Source organism: Erythrolamprus reginae, chromosome 2 (assembly GCF_031021105.1).
Source record: "Erythrolamprus reginae isolate rEryReg1 chromosome 2, rEryReg1.hap1, whole genome shotgun sequence".
Taxonomy (NCBI): Eukaryota; Metazoa; Chordata; class Lepidosauria; order Squamata; family Dipsadidae; genus Erythrolamprus; species Erythrolamprus reginae.
The window spans coordinates 44,699,262-44,726,767 of NC_091951.1; the positions used below are offsets into that span (position 1 = coordinate 44,699,262).

At 37.4% G+C, this 27,506-nt stretch overlaps 1 protein-coding gene across 1 annotated transcript in view; it reads right to left on the minus strand.

The window, feature by feature from the left end:
* IHO1 (interactor of HORMAD1 1) overlaps positions 1-24,555 on the minus strand; it is a 33,266-nt gene extending 8,711 nt beyond the window's left edge. Inside the window, exons 1-8 of the mRNA XM_070735710.1 lie at positions 24,498-24,555; positions 24,243-24,330; positions 23,029-23,144; positions 20,196-20,264; positions 13,295-13,484; positions 11,540-11,691; positions 8,951-8,999; positions 8,664-8,739 (exon numbers count right to left, since the gene is read on the minus strand). Coding sequence (XP_070591811.1) covers positions 8,664-8,739; positions 8,951-8,999; positions 11,540-11,691; positions 13,295-13,484; positions 20,196-20,251 — 523 coding nt within the window. The 5' untranslated portion in view covers positions 20,252-20,264; positions 23,029-23,144; positions 24,243-24,330; positions 24,498-24,555. The remainder of the gene's footprint in view (positions 1-8,663; positions 8,740-8,950; positions 9,000-11,539; positions 11,692-13,294; positions 13,485-20,195; positions 20,265-23,028; positions 23,145-24,242; positions 24,331-24,497) is intronic.
* Positions 24,556-27,506: the final 2,951 nt, after the last annotated feature.

Genomic DNA, 27,506 nt, shown 5'->3' on the forward strand with positions numbered 1-27,506 from the left:
CCTTAAAAATCTGATGAAACCCAAGAGTTTATTTTAGTTAGGCTGAGTATATGGATTGTTATTTTGAGTTCTGTAGGTGATTGTTGCCTTCTCTTATTTTACCACATATCTTTTTTCTCATGAATAAATGTTGCATTCATTGGCTTTATAAAAGCATTTCTCATTACAGGATTAGCCTATGATTTGCTAAATTCTGTAATTCTGGATTTAGGGCAGGAAGATCAAAAATACTTTGCCTTCTATTTTTCTAACTTTGGGTAGAATGGGGAGGCCCTGGGTAGAATAATTAAGAACAGCATGGCGGCTGGGGAATTTAGGAAGTTGAAGTCCACAAATCCAAAATTTGGTAAGGTTGAGAAACACTGGCCTATAGTATGTCAGGAGATTTTATTTATTTATTTATCAAATCTATATGGCACCCATCTCACAAAAAAGTGAAGTTTGATTGGTGGCAATCTAATTATGGTTACCTTTTATTAGGGAACACTTGGAAGAAAAAAAAATTCACAATGGTTTTAAATTATTTCTTCTCTAGTTTCAAATAATGAAATACATTAAAATACAGTAGTACCTCTTGATACGAACCCCTCGTTATATGAACTTTTCGAGATACGAACCCGGGGTTCGGAATTTTTTTACCTCTTCTTACGAACTTTTTTCAGCTTACGAACCCGCCCCTGCCGCCGGGATGCCATGCCTCCGGACGCTCCGCTGGGCGCCGCCACCCGGGTGCTTCTCGGCGCTCTCCCGAACCCGAAAAGTTCGACAAAAGTTCGGGTTCGGGGGGACGCCCAGAAGCGACACTGCCCAGCTGTCACCTTTCCAGAAGAGCTGTGGAGCTTTCAGCTGGTCGGGAGGCTCAAACGGAGCTGGGGAATCCCAATAGGGAATTCCAGGGACAGAGCTTTGATGTCACAGAGACGTCCTTCCTGGCTGGCCGAAATGGGGACTCCAGGAAGGACGTCTCCGTGATGGCAAAACTCCGCCCCTGGAATTCCCTATTGGGATTCCCCACTTCTGTTTGAGCCTCCCGACCAGCCGAAAGCTCTACGGCTCTTCTGGGAAGGTGACAGCTGGGCAGTGTCGCTTCTGGGCGTCCCCCCGAACCCGAACTTTTGTCGAACTTTTCGGGTTCGGGAGAGCGCCGAGAAGCACCCGGGTGGCGGCGCCCAGCGGAGTGCCCGTTTTTGCGAATTTTTTGGGGGGGGGCTTGCACGCATTAATCGGTTTTCCATTGTTTCCTATGGGAAACATTGTTTCGTCTTATGAACTTTTCACCTTACGAACCTCCTCCCGGAATCAATTAAGTTCGTAAGACAAGGTATCACTATGAAAAACATTTTACAAGAACTTCATACATGAAAAATATTTTACAAGAACTTCAAATTAGGTATTGTTATATCTGATTATTTGGCAACAGATGAGACAAAAATATGCAGTAAGAATAACTGAAGATAGACTAATCCTGTGAAGTTTAATCCAGACAAAACTAATAAGGACTTGATAGAACTTCTAATGAGGCTACCAATCAATTGTAGGTGAAATTGAGTCATCACTATTTCTAACCTGCCTAATACAATAGAGTTATAGAATGATTAATTCATTCAGAAATAATATTACCTTGAGCTTTGGGTAAGAGTGCTTGAAGTCATTTGAAAAATACACCCCCACCCCCACAAAATATCTAGTGCTAACAGCCCTGCCATGAAACTGATAAATTTGGGATCTCTTCTTTTCCAATACATTATCCATTTTGCATTTCAATATAGTCTATAGTCATTTGTATCCATGGAGCTGCTGAATTTCCCCCCTATTTTGCAAAATGTCTAAGTTGCTCTTCCCAATCTTGTATTTACACAACATCACTTATTCCTTCAACCGCCATCTTTTAAGAATATTGCACAGCTCATCCAATGAATTGAGCTGAATGTATTACCATTTCTCAAAAGGTTATTGCTCTTCTTGAGGAAGGTGAACAGGTAAATAAAACTGCCTTTTAAATTATTAAAAAAGCTATAATTTTTCATTATTAGTTTTGTAGATCTTATGTTCAAGCAGTTAGATCTATCAAAGAAGTTGCAACTGCTACTGAGCATATTACTTGATCTTATTTAACCTTGTTCAAAAGTTACAGAAAAAGCAGGACTCACATTAAAACAAATGGCTACCTATTATACCTAAGATTTCCTTGAATAAAAAGTTTTTCATCTATCTCAATTCTTATCAATGGATATATTATTGCACAAGACTACAACTGAAAACAGGATTACAGTATTATTTTTCTTTCTACCCTAAAACGACTACTGCTGGGTGACTGATCCTTCACTAATAGCTCGTACAATTTGTTTTGAGCTTATTAGTTTTAAGCAGCAGGGGAGGCACTGATGCTTTTAGTCTGGCTTCTAATAATATTTATACAAAATTCACCCATTTTCTGAGATTACTGTATCTGAATATCAGGTCTCATTTTTTCCCTCTTTAATGGTTGAAATTCTAAGAAAATTTGATTAAAGCTAGAATAACTGATAGTAACAAGAAAAGAGGGGATATTAGTATAGACTTTTTATATCATAAAATGAAATAATGAGAAATTGTGGAATAACTGAATAATGATAAATTAATATGTATGCATTATTATTAGAAATATATAAGCAGATTGAATGTAAGTATTATGATTAACTTAGTTTTATTTGTATTAGAATGTATGACAGGTGCCACTCTGTTCACACATTGATTTGATATTTTGATTTAAAAGAAAAATGATATCCCAACACCATGATCCAAGAAAGATAATCCAGTAGAGCAATAGAGGTCTAAGTAAATGGTACAGCAGTTGCTTTGGTGTAAGATCGATCTCAAAAAATCTCCATTAAGGATTCTGATAAAGTGAAATACTGAAGAAGTGCCAATCAGCATAAAGAGTTTGCACTGGTGAATTAATTCCAGCCCCTTTCACATGTACAAATGCCCCTGGTCTGAAATTGTACCAGTGTCTATCTGGTATCATAAGACTTACATAAATGGTGGGAATCTGAGCTGATTAACTAGCAACCCTTTTATTTCTCCATACTGAACTTAGGCACATCAGTTAAATTTTTTAAATACATGTTTTACTGTTATTTTATTCAGGTAAGAAACAAAGCTGTGCCATAAGAGCAGTCAAAGAGAAAGAAGGCAGAAATGAGCTTTTCCCTAAGTATTATGAGCTGGCCCTGGATAGCTGCGAGATCAAGTACAGCACAGCTCTGCATTTTTTATCTCCTTTTACAATAAATATTTTTGACATGAATACACAAAGCTAAAAGGGGAGTTTTAAATACTTTTTAAAAATGTAGTTAGATTTCATTTACTTCTTGTGAGATTGATCTGTCTCCCAAACAAGAGGGAAAAGAAAAGCTGATTTCCATAGCTATAAGCTTCAGTGTACAAGGTCAAGAGATGGCACTATAGCATATTCATTTATTTTTGTCTCCATCATAATTTGCCGGTCAGTCCTAGAGGAGATCAACCCTGACTGCTCTTTAGAAGGTCAGATTCTGAAGATGAAACTCACTTTGGCCACTTAATGAGACGGAAGGACTCACCGGAGAAGAGCCTAATCCTGGGAAAGATTGAGGGCAAAAGAAGAAGGGGACGACAGAGAATGAGACGCTGAAGCAGTCGGAGTGAGCTTAAATGGACTCCAGAGGATGGTAGAGGACAGGAAGGCCTGGAGGAATGTTGTCCATGGGGTCGCGATAGGTCGGACACAACCTCCCATTGAACAACAAAATCTGCCAGAAAAAAACAATATGGTTTGCAGTAAGCCTGTCTCATAGGAAGATATAAGAGAAATTGGAAGTATTTATTTATGTATTTATTTGAATTTGAAAGCCACCCAATTCTAAATGAGGTAATCCTTGGACAAGAAGTGATGACAATAAGAATAGAAGCTACTATCCTTGTAGCTTGTAGTACAGTGTTCCCTCGATTTTCGCGGGTTCAAACTTCGCGAATAGCCTACACCACGGTTTTTCAAAAAATATTAATTTAAAAATACTTTGCAGTTTTTTTCCTATACCACGCTTTTTTCCATCCAAGATGTCATACGTCATCGCCAAACTAATAATTTTTCCAAATAAATAACCAAAAAAAATATTATTGTTAACAAATAATTAAGTTTATAAATATCAGGATCACTATTCAATGGTGAGTACCAGTAACAATGGTGAGTAAATGGTTGTTAAGGGAATGAGAAATGGTAATTTAGGGGTTTAAAATGTTAAGGGATGGCTTGTGATACTGTCCATAGCCAAAAATTGTGTTTTTACTTCCGCATCTCTACTTCGCGGAAATTCAACTTTCGCGGACAGTCTCGGAACGCATCCCCCGCGGAAATCGAGGGAACACTGTATACTACTACAAGTTACAGCATTGGAAAGAAGGGGAAATAACTAAGGCAGAATATCAGCAAACAGCCTGAGCCTATAAAGATGAAATGAGGAAAGCTAAGTCTCACAATGAATAAAAGTGACAAAGTAACAAAAAAGCTGCTTCCAACATATTAAAAACAAGAAAAAAGTCAAGGAAACAATTGGCCAATTGGAGGGAGAAAGTGGCAAGAAGGTGACAAGCCACAGGGAGAACGCAGAGCTACTTAGCATGTTTTTTTGCATCTGTCTTTACACGAAGGGAAAAAACAGTCCAACCTATCAAAAGCAGCATCACAAAAAACAGATTAGGAACACAAGTTAAAATAGGGAAGAAAATGGTAAGTGAACACCTGTCTAGCCTAGATGAATTCAAATTTAAATTAATTTATTAGACTCACCAGGACAGATGGATTATATCCTAAGGTTCTGAAGGAACTGGCAGACGAGATCTCAGAACCACTGAACTACACCTTTCAAAGATCCTGGAGTACTGGGGAACTGTCAGAAGACTGCATGTAGTTCCCATCTTCAAGAATGGGGGGGGGGGGGGAACAGATCCAGGAAACTACAGACTTATCAGTCTGACCTCAATGCCAGGGAAGATTTTGGAAAAGATAATCAAGCAATGAATCAACGAACACCAAGAAACAAACAAAGTAATAACCAAAAGCCAACATGGGTTTGTCAAAAACAGACCATGCCAGACTAATCTTATAGCATTCTTTGACAGAGTGACAAAATTAGTGGACCAGGGGAATGCTGTCAATATGGTTTACTTGGACTTCACTAAGGTATTTGATAAAGTAGACCATAACCAACTCGATAAAGTATAAAAATGTGGGATGGATAGCAACACCATCAGATGGATTCAAAACTGATTAACCAACGGCACTCAAGGTGTAATGCTCAATGGAACTGCATCTACATGGAGGGATGTATGCAGTGGAGCACCCCAAGGCTCTGTTTTAGGCCTAGTACTCTTCAACATCTTCATCAATGATTTGGACGAGGGGATAGATGGGGAACTCATCAAATTTGCAGATGACACCAAACTGGCATAAATAGCCAACACTCCAAAGGACAGGCTAAAAATACAGCAGGATCTTGAGAACCTTGAACATTGGGCGCTGGTTTAACAAAATGAAATTCAACAGTGAAAAAATTAAGGTTCTACATTTAGAAAGAAAAAGAAAATGCACAGATAGAGTATATATGGTACATTGCTCAACAGTAGTAACTGTGAGAGGGATCTTGGAGTCCTAGTGGACAGCCACTCATATACGAGCCAGCAGTGTGCAGCAACTGCCAAAAAAGCCAACACAGTTCTAGGCTGCATTAACAAAGGGATAGAATCAAGATCACGCAAATTGTTAATACCACTTTATAAGGCCTTGGTAAGGCCACACTTGGAAGACTGCATTCAGTTTTGGTCGCCACGATGCAAAAAGGATGTTGAGACTCTAGAAAGAATACCGAGAAGACCGACAAAGATGATTAGGGCTAAAAGATGAGAGGCTAAAACATATGAAGAACAGTTGCAGGAACTGGGCATGGCTAGTTTAATGAAAAGAAGGGCCGGGGAGACACGATAGCAGTGTTCCAATATCTCAGGGGTTGCCACAAAGAAGAGGGAGTCAAACTATTCTCCAAACACCTGAGGATAGAACAAGAAGCAATGGGTGGAAACTAAACAAGGAGAGAACCAACTTAGAACTAAGGAGAAATTTCCTGACAGTTAGAACCATTAATTAGTGGAACAACTTGCCTCTAGAAGTAATGAATGATCCAACACTAGAAGTTTTTAAGAAGATGTTGGATAACCATTTGTCTGAAATAGTGTAGGGTTCTTGCCTAAGCAGGGGGTTGGATTAGGAGACCTTCAAGATCCCTTCCAACTGTTGTTGTTGTTATTATTATTATTATCTCAGGGAAAGTGGGTCAGGATCTGAAGATCCATACGACCTGTGAGAAAATGTATGAGACCTCCATTCTTTTACCATGCTACAATTCGTTTAAATAACTAAGTAGATCTATATACTGTATATATTTATGATGTTCTTATGGCCATGAAAACAAAAAATCAGGTTGTTTTTTAAAGATTGATTAAGCTATCTTTAAAACTTTGCCCTAAGCTCTGGCAGTGAATAGACATCTTTGCGCAACAGCATGGAGTGCTTAAATGTCTTCTGAAGCCTTTATTATAACGCTGTTCCTACTGTGCTGCATCAATGGTGCATGTCTATGCAATTATTCAATCGCTGAAGAACTGCACAAACACAGAGCCAAAAATAGATAGCAGAACTTGTTTAGCTATGAAGGCATATCTGTTTTCCCCAAACAGCAACTTCAAATCAGAAGCTAAACCATTGCCTTCTTTATAGGAGGTCATAATCTCAAAACAGAAAAGTTCTATTCATTGCATTTAGGGACTTGGACATTGCCCATCTTATGGCATCTGTGAATCTAATACAGTGATTTTCAACCTTTTTTGAGCAGCGGCACATTTTTTACATTTACAAAACCATGGGGCACATGGGGGGGGGGCTAAAAAAAGTTTGGACAAAAAAATTCTGTCTTCCTCCCTTTCGCTCTATTTCTCTCTCCCTCTTTCTCTCCCTCTTTTTTCTCTCTCTCCATCCCTCTTTCTTTCTCTCTTCCTTCTTTCCTCTTTTCTGCTCTCTCCTTCCCTACTTCCCTCTATGTCTTTCTTTCTCTCTCTTGCTTTCTCTCTTGTTCTCTTTCTCTCTCTGCTTTCTTTCTCTCTTGTTTTCTTTCTCTCTCTCTTGCTCTTTCTTTCTCTTTCTTTCTCTTGTTTTCTTTCTCTGAGCTTCGCGGCACACCTGACCATGTCTCGCGGCACACTAGTGTGCCACGGCACACTGGTTGAAAAACACTGATCTAATACACCAGTTCATTTATTGCTGCTTTTCTATTAACCAATATAAATGAATATATAAAGAGCTTCTCCCATTACTTCCCCCCCAAAAGGAACAGTTGCATTCTTAAATATGTTCGTTAGAGGAAAACATGAACTACAACCAGAAGGCAAGACACTGGGCTTTAAAAGTGAACACGGTATCTTTCCACATCTCCATCTTTGTTATTTGGGTGGTTGGAAGATATTTAACCATCACTGTGTGCCAAGTCAAAAGCATATTACAGAGATGAATCAATGGGGATGAAGGGCGTAATATATTGATAGTGGTGGAGTCATTTTCATTATGCATATAACATTTATATAGAGTCATTTTCATTATGCATATAACATTTTGCTATGTGATTTGCGCTAGTGGTAAATGTCAAGTGTGCTTTTCCAGAACTTGGGAGGACTAAAAAGAAGACTGGGATTTGTTCCAAGATAACTACTTTTTTGGGGGGGGGAGGGAGGGATGAGGAGGAAGCGTAGGAAGAATTCCAGATGGCCAAGTGAAGAATGCAGGACTTTTATAGTGAATCACTTTTAGTATATTTACTATCTAAACAGAACGTTTTCTTTACCCAGTGGTTGTGGGTTCAGGAGAAAACAAAAAACTGTGGTTTCAAGGTAGTACATGGTGAGTAAATATAGCTATATAGAAAGCTATGATGTACAGTGTATCTCCAAATTCTCCTTCCTTAGTGTTTTAGTTATTCTCATGGTCCTTGCATATCCTACATTGAAATACTGCACATGTTCTACTGCTTAGTATCATGTATTGTTTCTGTGATGTTGGTCTTCATCATAATAATAAATAATCCAATAAGTGTTAAAATATAATATTAATATTTCCAATAAATGAGGTAGCAACCCAAACAAGACAGAACATATTAAATTATTCGTGTGGCCTAAACATAGGAAAACAAACAACCTCTCACAGAACATAAGATGTCAATCACTCCTTTTAAATTTAGACATTTTTTATTTGAAAAATCACAATTCATAAAACATTCTTTCCATCTATCCATCCATCCACTTCCTGACTTTATGATTTTAATAAACAACTCAAGGCAGAAAATATATATTATTATTAAAATAATGAAGGCAGGAAATAGATAGATGGATAGATGATCGACATAGATGATAGACAGACCGACAGACAGACCAACAGACCTAGATAGATGTAGAAATACAATAGATATAGATAGATATATAGATAGATTATCCAGAGCAAACAATATCACCAGGAAATATCCCCACAATGGAATGTGTCAGTACAGACTCATTTGATTTTGAGAGACTCCATTGGATACAGAAATATTACACATACTTACTTGTCTTAGAAATATTTCCCAAATCATGCAAAACAGATTTCAAAGTTTCTTCTAACATACTGAAAGAGGATTGCAACTGAAAAATAAATTAATAATGTTGTTGCCTGATGAGTATTCACTTTTTTTATTGTACGTTCTGAGTATTCAATGTTTTCAGCTGAACCAATAGAGAAGTTTTTATCATATAGTAGTAAAAAAGACAAAATCTCTAGGAAAATTTCTAGGGCAAATCTAGGGCAACTTTCCCACCCTTACTTTCAACTTTTGACAATCAAACTTTCCCTTACCTTTTGAAGACTCTCTTTGGTGTTCAAAATAAAAGCATTTAAAAGGTCACTGTAAGAGACATATTGGAAAATTACAAACTTCATTATGTACATTAATCAGAAGAAAATGAATCGGAAAACCTAGGAGAATCTCACGAGATTGTTTGTGCAATAAACAATAATATGTCAGTTGGAAATGCCTTAATTCCTTATTAAAATATTTATGAAACATTTTCATAAATTTACAGCCAAATAAATTCCATTTGTATGAATCCCAAGCTGATGAGTCTTTCTGAAATAGTTGGCAGATGGCTAGCACTAAAGCAGAGATGCCAGCAGTTGTATAAATTATTATTTTAACCAGCCAAAATAATTAAATGCAGAATTTAACAAGAAGAGATAAATGAAACTAGTGAATTCATATACATCTCTATCTTATTAATTAATTAATTAATTTGATTTGATTTGTTTAATGCCGCCCTTCTCCTTAGACTCAGGGCGACTTACAACACGTTAACAATAGCATTTGTTAAAAGAGCCAGCATACTGCCCCCACAATCTGGGTCCTCATTTTACCCACCTCGGAAGGATGGAAGGCTGAGTCAACCTTGAGCCGGTGATGAGATTTGAACCGCTGAACTGCAGATCTACAGTCAGTTTTAGTGGCTTGCAGTACTGCACTCTACCTGCTGCACCACCTCGGCTCAGTATATTATGCATATACTGGTACTGTATTTACAAGCATTCTCATATATGCATTTCCCATCTCAAATTCCTCAGAAAGCATTTTAAATTGAGCCCTCGGTCCTTCTAATATCTATATATCTGAAAACACTGAAAACATGCACAGTATACAATGAAACAAGCAATGATCAATAAGAAAATAGAGAGAAGTCATTCAGTATATGTCCCCCTCCCAACTTACTACCAATCCTAGAGCACATTCTCAATGCATGCAGATGTATTTGATAATTTATGTAAATACACACACACACACACACACCAACCAAAAGAAATGAAACCTGGTTGCAAAGACACCAATCCTCCCCCATTTATTTATTTTTTTTCCAGACAGTAAGGATAAAAATCTCTGGATGCCAGTCCTTCTTCAAATAATGTCAGCCATTGTCTCAAGATGCTGTCATTTCCTGGAATCTGAGAGCAGATCTTGCCGCCCTCACGCTGCACTTTGAAAACTGTACAGGTGGTCCTTGCTTAGTGCCTGTTCAAAGTTACAATGCTCCTCCAAGTGGGAGCCATTGCAGCCTCCCCATGATCACACAATAGCTATTTTCAGCCTTCACAGCTAGCTTCTGAAAGCAAAGGCATCAAGCAGATCACCAATTGGCACTTAACCACCTGCAGTGTTTCACTTAACAGCTGCAGACAGGACTGATATGATACCATGCTTAACAACCACACTGCTCAGCTATGGAATTGCCAGTCCCTACTGTGGTGTGTTAAGTGAAGACTACCAGAATATCTCTTCCAACAGGTGGATTAAAGTCTATGGAAATTCTCAGTCATCCAGGTCATGGCTGTCCCAAAAGTGCTTTTCCAAAAGGCAACTGGACATTTTTTCCTTAAATTATTTTTTGCTTCTCATCCAAGAAGCTTCTTCAGTTCTAACTGTTCTATTGAGCAACCCTCTCTCAATAGAGAGGGAGGGATATGATCCACCACCTGTCTTCTGTTTATAACACTGTCCTTTCAGCAATCCCCAAAAGGTTCCACATTCATTTACACTCTGGTTTAGGTAAGCGACCAGTTAGGTCCCACAGAGTCAACTAAACAATGCCGCTTGGCGGGACCCAGGGGAAGAGCCTTCTCTGTGGCGGCCCCGGCCCTCTGGAATCAACTCCCTCCAGATATTAGAATTGCCCCCACCCTCCTTGCCTTTCGTAAGCTACTTAAAACCCACCTCTGCCGCCAGGCATGGGGGAATTGAGATACCCTTTCCCCCTAGGCCTTTACAATTTTATGCATGGTATGTCTGTCTGTATGTATGTTTGGTTTTTTATAATGGGTTTTTAAATGTTCTTAGTATTGGATTATTGTTATACGCTGTCTTATTATTGCTGTTAGCCGCCCCGAGTCTCCGGACAGGGGCGGCATACAAATCCAATTAATAATAATAATAATAATAATAATAATAATAATAATAATAATAATAACTTGGAGAATACAGATTAACCCCCAACCACTCTCAGAGCACCAATGACCAGATGACTGCAAAGAATATAAACTCTTCTGTTCCCAACATTTATTTACTGTAGAACTGAAAAAGTTTCTTGAATGAGAAGTGTAATGTTTTCAAGGGGAGGGAAAAAACCCAAGTAAGTCCAGTTTCCTTTTGGAAAAGCACCTTTGGGACAAAAGGTGGATTAGTTCATTTTAGCTTTATAGACTCTTGTCTTTTGTCCTGTTTTTAAATTTTTTAAAATTTTTTCTAAGTGGTCCAAGATGCTCAATAAAAACGGAGGGAACAAAATATACACAATGCTTCAAGAAACATTAACTATTTCTTGTATAGCTTATATAGTTGTACAGGATTATTATTTTTAATAGGAGGAAAAAATAATTTCCCAGCTTGCAGAAATGTCTGCATACTTATCGTATTTTTCCTTGATCTTTTTCTTATTTTCTTCAAATTGCTCCATGACTCCTTTGAATCTTCCAGCAAAATTGTTGACGTTTTCCTTTTCCTCTTTTCCAAAGAGCTGCGGTTTAGACTGGTATTTGGCAAAAATACTGATATCGTTCTGTTTTTATCAGGAAAAATGGAAAATTTGAATGTTTAACATAAATTATGAAAAGGAACAATCAGTGGCATTCAGTCACAGCTAAATATACTTTCATGAGTGGGTGCACTAGATAGAATTGTATTTTTTCCCCAAAAAATATTTACAACTCCATTCAATCAAGGCTAAATTAAAGGTATTATCCTAGGATATTAAAGGAGCCAGCTGGTAGCCTACCCAAATATTTTCTTCAAGAAATTTTGGGGAACTGGTAAAGTTCTAGAAAATAGCACAATGCCACATCCCGTCACTGCCAATCTAAAGATATTGGTTTGTAATGAAAAACAGAGGAATCTTGTCGTTTCCATTACAAACTGCATGAAATTTGCTAGAAATGTTGGGTAACATGTAAGCTATTTTATGTACCACTCTACTTGATTAAACCAAATGTTGCTCTAATACGTTATCCTAGCTCTTATGGATCCAATCCAGTATCTTTAGGAAACTTATCAGGAACCATGAAAGCATTTTCGTAGCTTTGCATTCCATCAACTTGGATAACAACAGCAACAGAGTTGGAAGGGACCTTGGAGGTCTTCTAGTCCAATCCCCTGCTTGGGCAGGAAGACCCTACACTACTTCAGATAAATGGTTATGCAGCATTTTCTTTAAAACTTCCAGTGTTGATTCACAACTTCTGGAGGCAAGTCATTCACTGATCAATTGTTCTAACAATCAGAGATTTTTTCTCTCCTTGTTTAATTTCCACCCACTGCTTCTTGTTCTACCCTCAGGTGCTTTGGAGAATAGGTTGATTCCTTCTTCTTTGTGGCAATCCCTGAGATATTGGAACACTGATATCATGTCTCCCCTAGTCCTTCTTTTCATTAAAGTAGACATACTCAATTCCTGCAACTGCTAACTGCATGCAGCTCCGTGGCTCTACTGCATGAGTGCGGGATTGAGAGCAATTTTGATTCCCGCACCTATGCAAGTAGCAAAATTTCACACAGGGATGCATGTGGGGAAGCAAAAAACCTCGCTGAAACGTGCGTCCCCATGCGAGATTTTGCATCCCACACAAGTGCGGGAAGAAAAATTGGGCTCAATCCCACACTCGTGCACCAGAGCCGCGGAGCTGTTTGCAATTAGCCATTCTGGTAGGAGCCTACCACTGCCCCTGATCATCTCTGTTCCTCTTCTCTGCACTTTTTCTGCATCGTGGAAGCCAAAACTGAATGCAGTCTTCCAAGTGTGCCCTTACCAAGGTCTTATAAAGTGGTATTACCACTTCGCGTGATCTTGATTCTATCCCTGTTAATGCAGCCTAGAACTGTGATGGCTTTTTTGGCAGCTGCTGCACACGGCTGGCTCATATTTAAATGTCTGGCTCATATTTAAACGGCTGGCTCATATTTAAATGGCTGTCCAGTGCAGCTGCATTTTTTAAAAAAGTAAATGGAATGTGTAAAAAATTTTAAGTCTGACCCTATGCTGCTTTATTGGAATTTTTGTGAGTCTCGTATTTAACATCCACTTTTGCAGAAAGAATATAACCAAGTTCTAATTTTGATTATTGAAACTGTGTAATACAATGCCAACATATGCTACAAATTGGACTCACGTCCTGAGAATTCTGTTGTGAACCTTTGTCCAGCCTTTGTGGGATATTAAATTCAGCTGAGGCTGATGCACACTGTGAATTATCTGAGCAAAACTGGGAACCAAAAAGGAACTGAGAATCACTCATGCTGTTATGTTCATTGGGAGCACTGTTCCAGCCAGCGCTGTTCCACCCTGTTGATTTTTGGGCCCTAAAAGAGAAAAACAAGGGGCATGAACAAATCATATATTCATAAGTTATTGTGGTAATCCATAGTTAGCTAAGCAGAGAACTAAGACAAAAGTTCCCTCTTAATAAACAAATAATATACATTAATTTTTTTGGTCTATGGGTTGTCCTCAACTTACAACAGTTTACTTACTAGCAGCCTTCAAAAAAGTGACTTATGGCACTTACAACCACTGCAGCATCCCCTCATAGTCATGTCATCAACTCATATTTATGATACTTGCAGTGTCCTGAAGTCATATGATGATCTTTTGCGGCCTTCTGATCAGCAAACCTAATGAGGAAACCAGATCACTAACAACTGTAGTGATTTATTTAACAACTGTGTCAAAAAATGATTGTAAAATTCACTTAACAAATGTTTCACTTACAGCAGCAAGAGAAATGTAGATCTCAGTTGTGGTCGTAAATCAAGGATTACCTGTACTGTGATTCCTAAATTTACTCCAAACTCCTTAATAAAAAGGCATTTCGTGTTTAGCTATCCTAACATTATTTTCACTAAGGAACTGAAATGATGAAACCATTTTCATCCTTATCACATACAGCTAATAAGAAATAATTGCCTACAGCCAATATCTTCACTCCATAAGCTCTTTTTGTTTTCTATTATCTGTTACTGAAAAATCTCAGTATGAACTGGTATTCTTCCTCACTGGGAATTCCATGAAGTTTGCAGGGACGAAATTCAGATTTTACCTCGCAATTCATGTAATGCTTAAGAAGTTCCTTTTTTATGCCTGCTCTATTATATGCCAGTTATTTTTATTTTTCATAACCTTTGAGGTAGTACTTCATTACAAGTCAAACACTATCATGTTTATTTGAGGTCAGTGGTGCTATTTCAACAAAACACCTTTCTCTCTTTTTTTTTCATTGCTATTTATAGGAAACCTGAGCATATTGGATTAGAAATACTGGCACATCAGAAAAATGATTAGGGTGCAAATGATTTATGGAAATGTAATAAATATGCGAATGTTTCTATAAATATAATAAACTCAAAGTATGAATTCAGTCATATTCCAGATGCAGATAAAGCCCTATGCTGTGCACAAATTACATTTCTAAACAGCAAATGAATTCTACCTACCACAATATACTTTTGTTCTGTTCTACACTGACGACAAACTTGATATTTTAATAGAGCGAATGCAGAGGAATATTGCAATAATTGCACTTCAAAATGTTTCCTAGTACTGCTTTGATGTATAGCATGGGTCACACATAATACCTACAGATATTTGAATCTGCTTATCAAATTACTGATTGACGAAACAGATAAAATATCATGCTCTGTGTAAATGCCTTGTGTAATCTGAATAAACATAAAAGCAAATTTTACATGTGGAAAAAATAAGTACACCCCTATCATTACATCAAATATCTAAAATTAGACTCAGGCACATCTTATCAGGTGCAAATGATTAGAATATCATTAAAGGGGTTCTGGTTGGAACCTGCCTTACTGAAACCTCATAGATTCACTTTGATTTGCTCTTTGTTGTTGAAGTGTGCACAATCATTATGCCTAGATTGAAAAAGCTCTCAGGAAGGGAAAAAAAGATCAGAGATGCCTAAAAGGGACTTACAAAGATCGGCAAATAAATGAACATCAATCATCATACTATGCGAAAGATTATCTATCTACAAGTGGAGAGGGTTTTAGATATTTTTTCTCATGAACATCTAGGAAAAGAACAATATTTTAGAACAACATATTCCGGACAAATGAGGGAAAGATAGGGTTCTTTGGCCAAAGGACCAGAAGATATATTTGGTGAAACCCAAAGACAGTACAGTATCTCACTTAAGAACCTGACGTCAACTGTAAAGAATGGTAGTAGAAATGTTATGATTTGGGGTTATTTTGCTGTATCAAGGCTTGATGTTTAATTACTGTCTTATCCTAATAGGATTGGCTCGCCCATCAATCCTGGCAAAGGAGACATGCTGCAACCCCCATCAGTCAAGAATTTTCGGCTGATAGGGGTCCAGGAGAAGAGTCTATTCTGCCAAGATTCCTGCCCTTTGAAAAATTGTACCTACCAAGGTGCGGTCCATACCCACCAGGGGTGGATTTTATTTATTTATTTATTTAATTTATTTATTAGATTTGTATGCCGCCCCTCTCCGTAGACTCAGGGCGGCTCACAACAATAACAAAGACAATGTAAGAACAAATCTAATAATTTAAAAAACACTAAAAACCCCATTATTAAAAAGCAAGCATACACACAAGCATACCATGTATAAACTGTATAGGCCCGGGGGAGATGTCTCAGTTCCCCCATGCCTGACGGCAGAGATGGGTCTTAAGAACTTTACGAAAGGTTTGGTACCGTTTCGCCCCAGTTGGGGGAGGGAGGCTCCGTCTACCCATCCAGATGTTATCACGGACGATGTGCACCTGCGCAGGTCCTGTGCATGCGTAGAAGCGCCAGCCTGTACATTCACAGTTTCGAACCGCTAGTGAAGGTAAGTGAAACCCACTACTGACATTTACTCTTCTGACCTTCTGTCAGTGCCTGGGGCCCAGCTCGGCCAATTGGCCTGGGTCATGAACGGAGGAGCACCATCCTGGAGGTGGCTATTGGATTAGGAAAGACCCCATCTTTCCCTGTGTATGCCATGTTCCCCTACTTCCCAACTTTTAAGAGTATTTATTATTGTTTTTATTTATTTTAATATGTGTAAGCTGCCTAGAATCACCATCCATGAGATGAGCAGCACATACATTTAATAAATAAATATTTAGCATTCAGAAGATGCAATCTGATGCCTCAGATAATGCATTTAGCTCATGAATACCTTGTTTACCCCCAAAATAAGACATCCCCGATAATAAACCCATTCGGGGTTTTGAATGCACGGCAATAAGGCCAAGGGCTTATTTCAGGGTTCAAAAAGAGATAAGACAGGATCTTATTTTCAGGGAAACACGGTAGGGCCAAATTTTATCCTTGTAAAAAACTATCCAAATACTAAAATATATTATTTATTTAATTAGTCTCAATATTGTGTTTTTTTATTAAAAGGTTTTTCCTTGGGTGGAAGGATAGGGGAAATTTGCTTGTAGAGAAGGCATATGTTTGGACTAGGTTCACCAAAAGCTCAAACATTATAATCTGTCCATTTTTAATTTTTTTCCCTCTTTATATTTGCATCCTCTGGACATTTTCCCAGCCCTAAAATGGATTGTGTCAGCATATCTCTGAGAGATTAATCTTTGCCGTCAGATAGATTTATCCATGGCACATTCTGCGACAAAAATCTGAACTGTACATCTAAACTGAAGATACTGTGTCACACTGCTGCCTGGTTCAACAAGCACAAACAATTCAGATATTTTAAGTCAGCGGCTACAGTTTGCTGCAGCTTCCTGGAAAATATGCTAGCTACATAAAGGCATTAAAATGAAGCTGGCAGGAGATGATCAACACCAAAAAGAGTAGCTATTCTAGTCCTTTTATTTCGCCAGGGTTTGTAAATGAATCTATTATTAGTTAGAGAATCAAATGTATCTCACATTCCTCAAGAACGAAATTCAGTGCTACCTTCAAAAAGGATAATCCCTTCTTCCCTTGGAGATTTTCTTTATGAGTTTTCTTGAGCTAATGTGCTCATCTGCACTGAGAAAAAAACCCTGTAATACTGGAAGTAATTTGGATATGAATCTAATAAGCCTAATACCAGAGCTTTGTTTAAAAAAATTCCAAACTCCTAATCCTAAATCATAACGCTATCAAGCAGAATATTATTTAAATGGAAATCATGTCAGAAATATTAATTGCACTATTTCCACGTTACCACCATCTGCTTTACAAATTCTATTAATTTGCCTTCTTTGCGTTGTTTATAATTATTTTCTTGCTTTAATTCTCTTCTTTTACCATCATCATAGCAAAGCAAAAGGGCAGGGAATTTGGTACCTACGTTGATAGATTTTCGTAATTGTTTTACTAATATAATAGCACATGATCGGTTGGCCCCATTCCTCACTTAACTGCATGGCAATTAGTATTCTGATTATTCTAATTATAGGATGTTCTATTTTTTTTCTCTCCTTGCCTGTCATGTCTTTTTTTAAAAATACTTTGCTTTTATTTTTTTCTGGTTAATCTACAGGGGAAAATATGTTTGTTCTCATTACTAGTTAGATGCAAGATCTATTTCAATATGATTTGATAAAGAAATAAAGTATAATCAGAAACTCATACCCAAGTTCATAAGCGTGTAAAATATCCTATACTATTGTATAATGAGTAAATTATACTTTGAGCATCATTATTCATTTCAGTGTGGTCTTCATCAACACTGAAGAGGCGTTTTCACATAATAAATTCTGTACTATAAAAAAAGCACGAAAGAAATCAAAGCAATAAAATGCTTACAAAGCCTTTGGAAATGTAATCTGGCAGTCAAACAATAACTTATGCATATTTTAATATTTCTCTTCCAGTAAACATCAGACCAATATTCCAATCTGAAGAAGGCTGATACTTGCAGAAAAAAAATTGTGAACTATACTTTCTCTCAAATGTAGTGAAGAAATTCTATACGTTCATAGTACAGATTTCATTCATTTACAAACCAAAAAAGTGCTTTTGATGTAAATTCATTGAGGCAACTATGATTTCCTATTCCAAAAGCAAGGATGTTTTGATCACTGAGAATTATTCAGATCTCATGAAAACAGTTACAGAACATGAACAAACTACTGTTCTCTTGAGTGTAATATCAGAGAAAAGCTTATGTATCTATTTAATTCTCAACTGTGCCTTTCCAGCCCAAGGCAGAAAGAACAAAACAAAAATTTCAAAGCAATTAAATCTGCATTTAAGAATGTTTAAAACATATAACATATTTATAAAATAAATAGCAGTTAAGCAACTCTACTGACATATTCAATGATGACTAAGCAAGAACTTTCCTGATTTGAAATTCCTTTAGTCCCAAATAAAAACCTGTATATTTTTTGGAAATACAGTGGTACCTCTACCTCCGAATGCCTCTACTTACGAACTTTTCTAGATAAGAACCGGGTGTTCAAGATTTTTTTGCTTCTTCTCAAGAACCATTTTCCACTTACAAACCCGAGCCTCCGAAACTGTAACCGGAAAAGGCAGGGATAAGCCTCTGTGGGGCCTCTCTAGGAATCTCCTGGGAGGAAACAGGGCTGGAAAAGGCGGGGAGAAGCCTCTATGGGGCCTCTCTAGGAATCTCCTGGGAAGAAACAGGGCCTCCACCCTCCCTGTGGTTTCCCCAATCACACACATTTTTTACTTTTACATTGATCCCAATGGGAAAAATTGCTTCTTCTTACAAACTTTTCTACTTAAGAACCTGGTCACTGAATGAATTAAGTTTGTAAGTAGAGGTACCACTGTACTAGTCACTGCAAGCATCTAAACAGAACTGCCAAACAAAGAGTACAATAGAACCGCTGGTCACAACCATAATTTGTTCCATAACTTTGGTTGCAACCAGATTTGATCGTGACCCAAACCTAATTTTGGAACCCAATGGCATGGAAGGGAAAATTGGCCATCAATTTAAAAAAATGGGGGTGGTTGGTTGGAACCTGATTTGGTCAGGGTGAGATGTGTTCCTGACCAGAGGTTCTATTGTACTGTACCAGATTCCTATCAATCTGAACTATGTAAGATAAAAATGACTATTACATCAGTTCTCTGGTTATGAGTTGGCATCCAACTGCCTTTTGTCAGAAACAGGAAGCTAAGTTAGAAAGACTTTAGGTTAGGAGCGTCAAACCTAGGTCTGGTCTGGCCCGCGATGTAGTTAGATCTGGCTCGCACAGCCATCCTGGAAAATGAAAGGGGCCAGCCCCATTGCTTTGGCCTGGTCTACCCAATGCAAAAAGGAAACATTGAACCAGGGTGGCTTCAGCCCATTCTAGCCAATGAAAAGAGGAAACATGACAGCAGTTTGGAGAATGGTGTGAAGCTGGCCACGCCCAGTGAGTGGGTGTCAAGCTGGCCACACCTACCCAGTTGGCCACGCCCAGCTGGCCCCCTGAGGTCAATCACAGCCTTGATGCAGCACAAAATGAAATTGAGTTTTACACCTTTGCTTTAATTTAAGCCGATCTTTTAAAAACCAATTCTAATTGTTTGAGTGAACCTTAGTCACTATATTGGTCAAATGACTGAACTACTTAAGCGAGCAACAATTTGAAATTTAAAAAAAAAAAATTGAAAAAAGAAAAAAAAGAGCGACGGTTTGTCCAAATCTTAAAACTATAACGTAGTGCATGCATTGTCTCAAAGATTCGATCAGGACATTACAGTGAAATCAGACTTTTAATTTGTAGAAATGGGCTATATTTAGGGTGTCAAACTCGCAGCATCATGTTGCTGTCACGTGATGTTTCAAGGTTTTTCCCCTTTGCGGAGCTGGGGTGGGGCATGGCCTGTGTATGATGCATCCAGCCCAAAGGCCACCAGTTTGATATCCCTGCAGTCTATCCAGTCCTGTTCGCCTCCATTTAAGATTACTTTTAACAAGAATTTGACATAAGGTCCACGCTAAAGAAATTGTGAGTAGTACTGACATCTTGCTTTCAACTTAAAAAAACATGATTTGAAAGTCACAATGTAGAACACTACAAAGTAATACAAATCAATAACAATGGAAGTAATAAGCTTCTTACCCCTTTTTTGTTGGAGTCATAAACATATCTTTGGTATTCCAAAGATTCAGATTCATCTTTTAGGCTTGTCTGTTACAAGAAAGGTAGAGAAACATGTGAGGCTTGTTATAAATGCTATATTCATCTTTCTATGCATATCACAAAAGCATGTTCAAAAGGAGGTTCTTAGCCTAATGAGTCCAAGCCTGTGCAGAAATTTCAGTTAATGATTTAAAAGTCTAACAAATAAATGTCTGGCTTGAATACATTCACTTAAGGGATGTCCAGCACTTCTCTGGATAATTAGTTATCCTTCATTATAGTATTAGGAAATTTCTTCTAACATTCAATCAAAATCTGCCAACTTGTAACCTGAATCCATTATTCCAGGTCTTGTAGTTTGGAGCAATAGAGAATAAATAACTTCTGTTGAGTCAAAACTGAATGTGCGTTTTATTGCATGTTTGTGTGTGAGAGAGAGAGAGTGTGTGAGAAAGATTATATATATCACTTTGTTGTCTGTTATTCAGTTGAAAACCAATTATTATTCCAGTATTTTTACAAGTATTATTACCAAAATAAGTATCATCCTGTAACTTTCCATTAATTTCCTTTTCTTTATTGATACTTATTGCTACAGTTTTTACTTATTAAAGTAATTGAATGAATGAATAAATGTTTATTTTTGTTGACTTGTATATGTTGTAAGGTTTGATGTGGTTAGCTCTGCCCCATCTCCTGCCCCAAGGACTGTGGATGTGGGGGAGACATCCACATGCTGCAAGCCTGTTTTGCCCCCCCCCCCCCGGTGGAATCTGATGATGAAGGCTCCTCTGACCAAGAAGACATGAGTGACAGGGAGGAGGAGAGTGTGGCAGACAGCTCAGAAGGAAATCAATTATCTAGCTCCTCCTTGGATTCAGAACAAGAGTTAATGATACAGCCACGCATGCGGAGAGCGATGCATAGGCAACAACTGAGAGATTATTATCAAAGAAAATGAGGCCACCTGTGGTTGGGTGGGGCTGTGGTAATTAGTGAGGCTGCTATAAATAGCAGCCTGTGGGTTTGGCCATTGTGGAGGATTATCTGATCGTTGTGTTTCGTGACTGCTTTACTGACTTTGACCTTTTGTGTGCTGATTTTTCCCCGTTTTGAAACTAAACCAGAGCAAAGTGTGTTTCACTTTGTGAAAGAAGGACTGTGAATTGCCTCACAGCTGCAAGCTAAGTATCACAGAACTGATAAGGGACTTGTACAAATTACCAATTTGTTTGGAGACGAGTGCTCTTTGCTATACAAAAAGAGCGCTTAGTTTATTTGAATTTTTCGGTATAAAGAACATTGTTTTAAATTTTCAAACGTGTGTGTGTCTGAAATTTGTACCTGTGCATTTTGGGGAGGATTCTACCAGAGAGCCCGACAGAACATAGGCCAACAATTTATTTGAGGTTGCCTTTCTCAAAGTATTTCAGGTTAATAAAATTCAGTTTCTTGTAAGTCTTGTTTACTTACTTAACAAGAAATCAATTTTATTGATTGCTTTTATCCTTTGCACTAAATCTAAAATTGTTTTCTAATTGTTTCTGTTCGTTCAGCAATGTATCATATAATGTTCCTTATTTATTTATTTGTTGGCATTCCATCCAATGGATAAAGAAAACAGTAAAGGTTTAAACAGATATAAAGTTTTCCATTCCTGATGATACTTCAGTCTAATATCCTTTTGTGATTGTAAATTCATTAATCTCTTTTTTTTCAGTTTGGATATTTCTGTATTTACCGGTCTTAAATTTATTGGATTATAACCTGCATGGTAGGCGCTTCCAATTTTACATTAGTAAGGTTAGTTAATAATGAATTAAAAATCCCAATGTCTATTATTCGGTGCATTAAACTGAAGACTAATAAATAAACTCTCTCTTCCTAGGATGTTTGCATTTCTATAAAATAAGGGAGATAATTGTGACATATTAAATGCAGTTCACAAACACTTTGCTGGTATCCATAGAGAAATACTCTATATAAAATTAAGCAGTTTAACTGTATGAACTAGTAACAGAAGAGTATTTATTTATACCCCCCCTTTATTATTTTTTATTTTATTTCATTTCATTTTAATTTCATTTTTATTGGATTTGTATGCCGCCCCTCTCCGTAGACTATAAATAACTCAAGTTGGTAAACATAATAAACCTTTCCTCCTCCTATTTTCCTCCCTGTTATGTGAGTTGGGTTGAGAGAATGACTATCCCAAGTCACTTTGACAGCTTAAGAATTCAGTCTCCAGGTTTATAGACCAGTACCTTAACCAATAAACAGTAGTAAAAAGTTCATAATTTTCCTTTTTCTTGAGTATGCCGGAAGGCACATTTGATTAAAAAATGAACTATATTTCCAGATTTTAAAGAAATTCCAGTACTGCCTATTTTGTCTTGAAATATATAAATTTCAGAATATATATCATAGCAAGATTCTTCTTTATGTTGTCTAACAAGTTAATCTGTGAAATTTCCTAAATTTCAGAGTTTTATCCATATCCAAGTTGTGGACTACTATTGCAGTGTTCAAGATCTCTCTCTCTGAGTCTGAACTATAGTTTTTTCAGATGTGTCAGATTGATTAGTTTGCAAATCCCCAGATATTTGACTTCCTCCATTTCTCAAAAATTTGTTGAAAGGAAGAAAAAAACCCAAAGTTTTAGCGAGACTATTATTAAGTTTCTACTGTATTACAAAGTGTAGTTAATCTAGCCCAGGAGATTGAAACTCATTAAATTCTCTTCTAACAGTGATAGCTGCTAGCTACTTTATGTAAGATGCTGCCTGGCATTGTTATACAAGTTATTATTTACCCTTGTATCTGAGTGTCAGTAGAAAGTCAATTATATTTAACATCAAAATGATCCAAGTGAGATGATGCTGAGGGATGATCACCTGCCCAAAGGAGATTACATGCAGGATAGCATTTCTGATTCACCAAAGTTCAAGGAAAAAAATTGCTACAGATTGCAACAGCATGCACTCAGTAACAGCTTCTGAGTTGTTTTTTAATCTTGAATGCTTAGAACAATATCCACACTTTCTTGTCAAATCCAGCTCTTAGAGTACTGTATCTGTAACAGCGACAGTCTGCCAGATTGCCTCTCAGAAGTAAAAATAATGCAAAAAAGGATTGCCGTAATGATACTCAGCACTGAAAATCAGAACAAGAACTGAGGCACTTAGCTTCCTATCATTCCATTAGCAAGTTCAGCTGGAATAAAAGTAGCCCCAAAAAATGCATTAAAGAAAAAAAAAAGGATGCTACCTGGAAAGCTATCAAGATTTCTCATAGTGCTTATATAACAAATTATAGTTAGGACATTAAGCAGATTTATTATTTTTGGAGTGGGAAATTGCATGCAGTGATTGCAACTTCCACATGCAATAAATAGTGCAAATACTGTACACCTTCAAAAAATTCCTAGACTAGACTTCATAATACAGTACTTCTATTCATACTCTTATTTTTTATTCACATTCTCCATTCACACTAATTCATATTTTCACTTGCATTTGGTTTTAATTACTGGCAGTGTGGCAAAAAATAAGAGAGGAAGAGAAATCCTATAAAGCACTGAAGTCTGCCTGTTCCTAGAACAAATGACACACAGGCTGTATAAAAATGTGCAGACAAGAAATAGAATTAAACTGTATAAGCATATATGATTCCCATACAAAAATCTACAAACAATTTAGAAATGTATAAGCTAAATCATTTAAGGAAAGAGAGAGCAAGGTCATCTCTCTTGTTTCTAAAGCTGTGTGTATATTTTTGTGTGTAATTCATATTTGTATATACAATTATTTCTTTTCTAATAAATAAATAAATAATATTGTGCAGAAAAGCAATATGGACAGGCTTCCAGAAACTCTCAATTCCACAATGAACTGAGACTGGATGGATTAAAAAAAACCTCTTGGAAGCTTTATAGATACAAATCCAATAAATAAATAAATAAATAATAGAGCATTTTAAAGGTGTGAAAAGTCAATCACATATAAAAAAACGTTCTCAAAAGGATACTATTAATAAAAAGTAATAATGATGATGCATCAAACAGCTGCTGACACACTGTTTCATAAACGTGTACGTATTTTTCTCTATACAGGACCTGGAGGAGAAGAGGAACATACGAGAAGTTATGTTTTTCAACTCCTGAGGAAATGGCTTCGTATCTTCCTTCCTTTTAATAAAAGCACTACTCTTGCTGGTTCTACCGCAGGAATGTGGCAATTCAGCCGTTTCTCGGGCAAAAGAGAACTTAATGCGATATCGTACCACAAGGGCCGTCTGAAGGCAATCACGTTTCCCGTGTCTTCCCACCCCCGCCGGGCGCGGGAAGTCGCGTGCTCGCCGCTTTTTCTCTTCGCAAGATCATCCCGGGGAGCCGCGCGCGCAGTCAACTTTAATGTGGCACATTGCAGGAATCCCACGCGCCAAATCGGGAGTCAATCAACTCTGTCAGTCAGTCACCCTCCCTGCTTCTCTTTCTTTCTTTCTATCTTTCTTTCCTTCCTACTTTCTCTCCCTCTCCCTCTCTCTCTCTCCTTCCTTCCTTCTTTCTCTCTCTCTTTCTTTTCCTTCTCCTTTCCTCTTTCTCTTTCCCTCCCCCTTCCTTCCTTCCTTTTCTTTCTTTCTTTCTTTCTTTTTTCTTCCCTCTCCCTTCCTTCATTCCTTCCTCCCTTCTTTCTTTCTTTATTATTTCTTCCTTCCTTCTCCCTTTTTCTTTCTTTCCTTCCTTCCTTCTCTCTCTCTCTCTTTATTTCTTTTCCTTCCTTCTCCCTTCTTCTTTCTCTCTCTTCCCCTTCTTTCTTTCTTTTCTTTCTTTCTCTTCCTTTCTTCTTCCTTCCTCTTTCTCTCTCTTTTTCTCTCCCACTTCCTCCCTTTTCTTTTTTCTCTTTTTCTTTTCTTCTCCTTTCCTCTTTCCCTTCCTTCCTTCCTCTCTCTCTCTTTCTTTCCTTTTCTTTCCTTCTCCCTCCTTTCCTTCCTCTCTCCCTCCTTTCCTTCCTCTCTCTCTCTCTATTTTTTTTTCTTTCTAGAAAATCTCATGGGTGAAATTGGAATCAATACTTTCTTCCACCCAGGAAATAGCAGACTTTTAATTGTTATCTTTCCCAGAGGTGAGAAGGTGTATTCAGGAATGAGCTGGCATTTCCCCATTTCTCCTGCCTCCAAAGCTGTTTTTCTCTCTTTCCTCTGTTTTATTATTATTTATTGTTGATTTTCAACTGTTTTAATTAGTTGATTAAAACTTAAAATGCAGTAATGCAAAAAACAAACAAACAATAGGAAAGTAGGAGATGAGAAGAGGAAGAGGAAAAAGCGTACAGTAAAAGGGAAAAGGTGATGTATTATTATTTATTAAACAAATTATTATAGTGGTCCAACTGAAACATAGTTGACTGCAGGAGGAAAGTTTCATTTTTTTAAAGAAAAATCCACTATTTATTTATTTATTTAGAAAATGTATACAGTATAGCCACCTATAAATTCAAAGCAACTTTAGGTGGCTTACAAACAATACACACTCTGTTGGTCTCCCCCCCCCCCGCCCATACACTATATAATAAAAACACATTAAAACTCACCTGCTATTTGTATTAACGTGACAAAGAATGATATAAAATTGATACTGATAGTACTAATATAAAATAAAACGAATTCCACAATAAGATTACCTAGAGTTGGACTGCAACTCCCATGTCCTTCAGCCAACACACAATCAAATCTCAAGCCAGGAATGGTGGCCTAGCAATGGTAGGACATCTGAATAAGACTCTAAAGACAATTCAATCCATTTTTCATTCACTTCAATGCTTGTATACTTTGATGATATGTAAATATGTATCTTTTTATTTCCAGCATTTGTTTTAAAATCAATATACTGTACTGTTTATTTGTTTAATAAAAGCATTGGAAAATAAATGTGATTATTTTTCTCCCTGAAATAGCACCATACCTTTAGCAGTTCCAGGAAGTGCACATAGAAACATAGAAAATTGATGGCAGAAAAAGACCTCTGGTCCATCTAGTCTGCCCTTATACTATTTCCTGTATTTTATCTTAGGATGGATATATGTTTATCCCAGGCATGTTTAAATTTAGTTACTGTGGATTTACCAACCATGTCTGCTGGAAGTTTGTTCCAAGCATCTACTTAGATAATACATAATACACATAATAAGAGCACATAATACTTTCCCATTTTTTCTGCACCACAACCTTGTGAGGGAGGTTGGGTTGAGAGAGTGTGAGTAGCCCAAAGGTACCCCATGAGCTTCAGTGGTATAATCAGCCCAGGATCCTCAATCTTCATCTCACGTATGGCAAATATAGAAACATAGAAGTCTGACGGCAGAAAAAGACCCCATGGTCCATCTAGTCTGCCCTTATACTATTTTCTGTATTTTATCTTAGGATGGATATATGTTTATCCCAGGCATGTTTAAATTCAGTTACTGTGGATTTATCTACCACGTCTGCTGGAAGTTTGTTCCAAGGATCTACTACTCTTTCAGTAAAATAATATTTTCTCATGTTGCTTTTGATCTTTCCCCCAACTAACCTCAGATTGTGTCCCCTTGTTCTTGTGTTCACTTTCCTATTAAAAACACTTCCCTCCTGGACCTTATTTAACCCTTTAATATATTTAAATGTTTCGATCATGTCCCCCCTTTTCCTTCTGTCCTCCAGACTATACAGATTGAGTTCATTAAGTCTTTCCTGATACGTTTTATACTTAAGACCTTCCACCATTCTTGTAGCCCGTCTTTGGACCCGTTCAATTTTGTCAATATCTTTTTGTAGGTGAGGTCTCCAGAACTGAACACAGTACTCCAAATGTGGTCTCACCAGCATTCTATATAGCGGGATCATAATCTCCCTCTTCCTGCTTGTTATACCTCTAGCTATGCAGCCAAGCATCCTACTTGCTTTCCCTACTGCCTGACTGCACTGTTCACCCATTTTGAGACTGTCAGAAATCACTACGCCTAAATCCTTTTCTTTTGAAGTATTTGCTAACACAGAACTGCCAATACAATAGTCAGATTGAGGATTCCTTTTCCCCAAGTGCATTATTTTACATTTGGAAACATTAAACTGCAGTTTCCATTGCTTTGACCATTTATCTAGTAAAGCTAAATCATTTACCATATTGCCGACGCCTCCAGGAATATCAACCCTATTGCACACTTTAGAGTCATCGGCAAATAGGCAAACCTTCCCTACCAGACCTTCCCCTATGTCACTCACAAACATATTAAAAAGAATAGGACCCAGAACAGA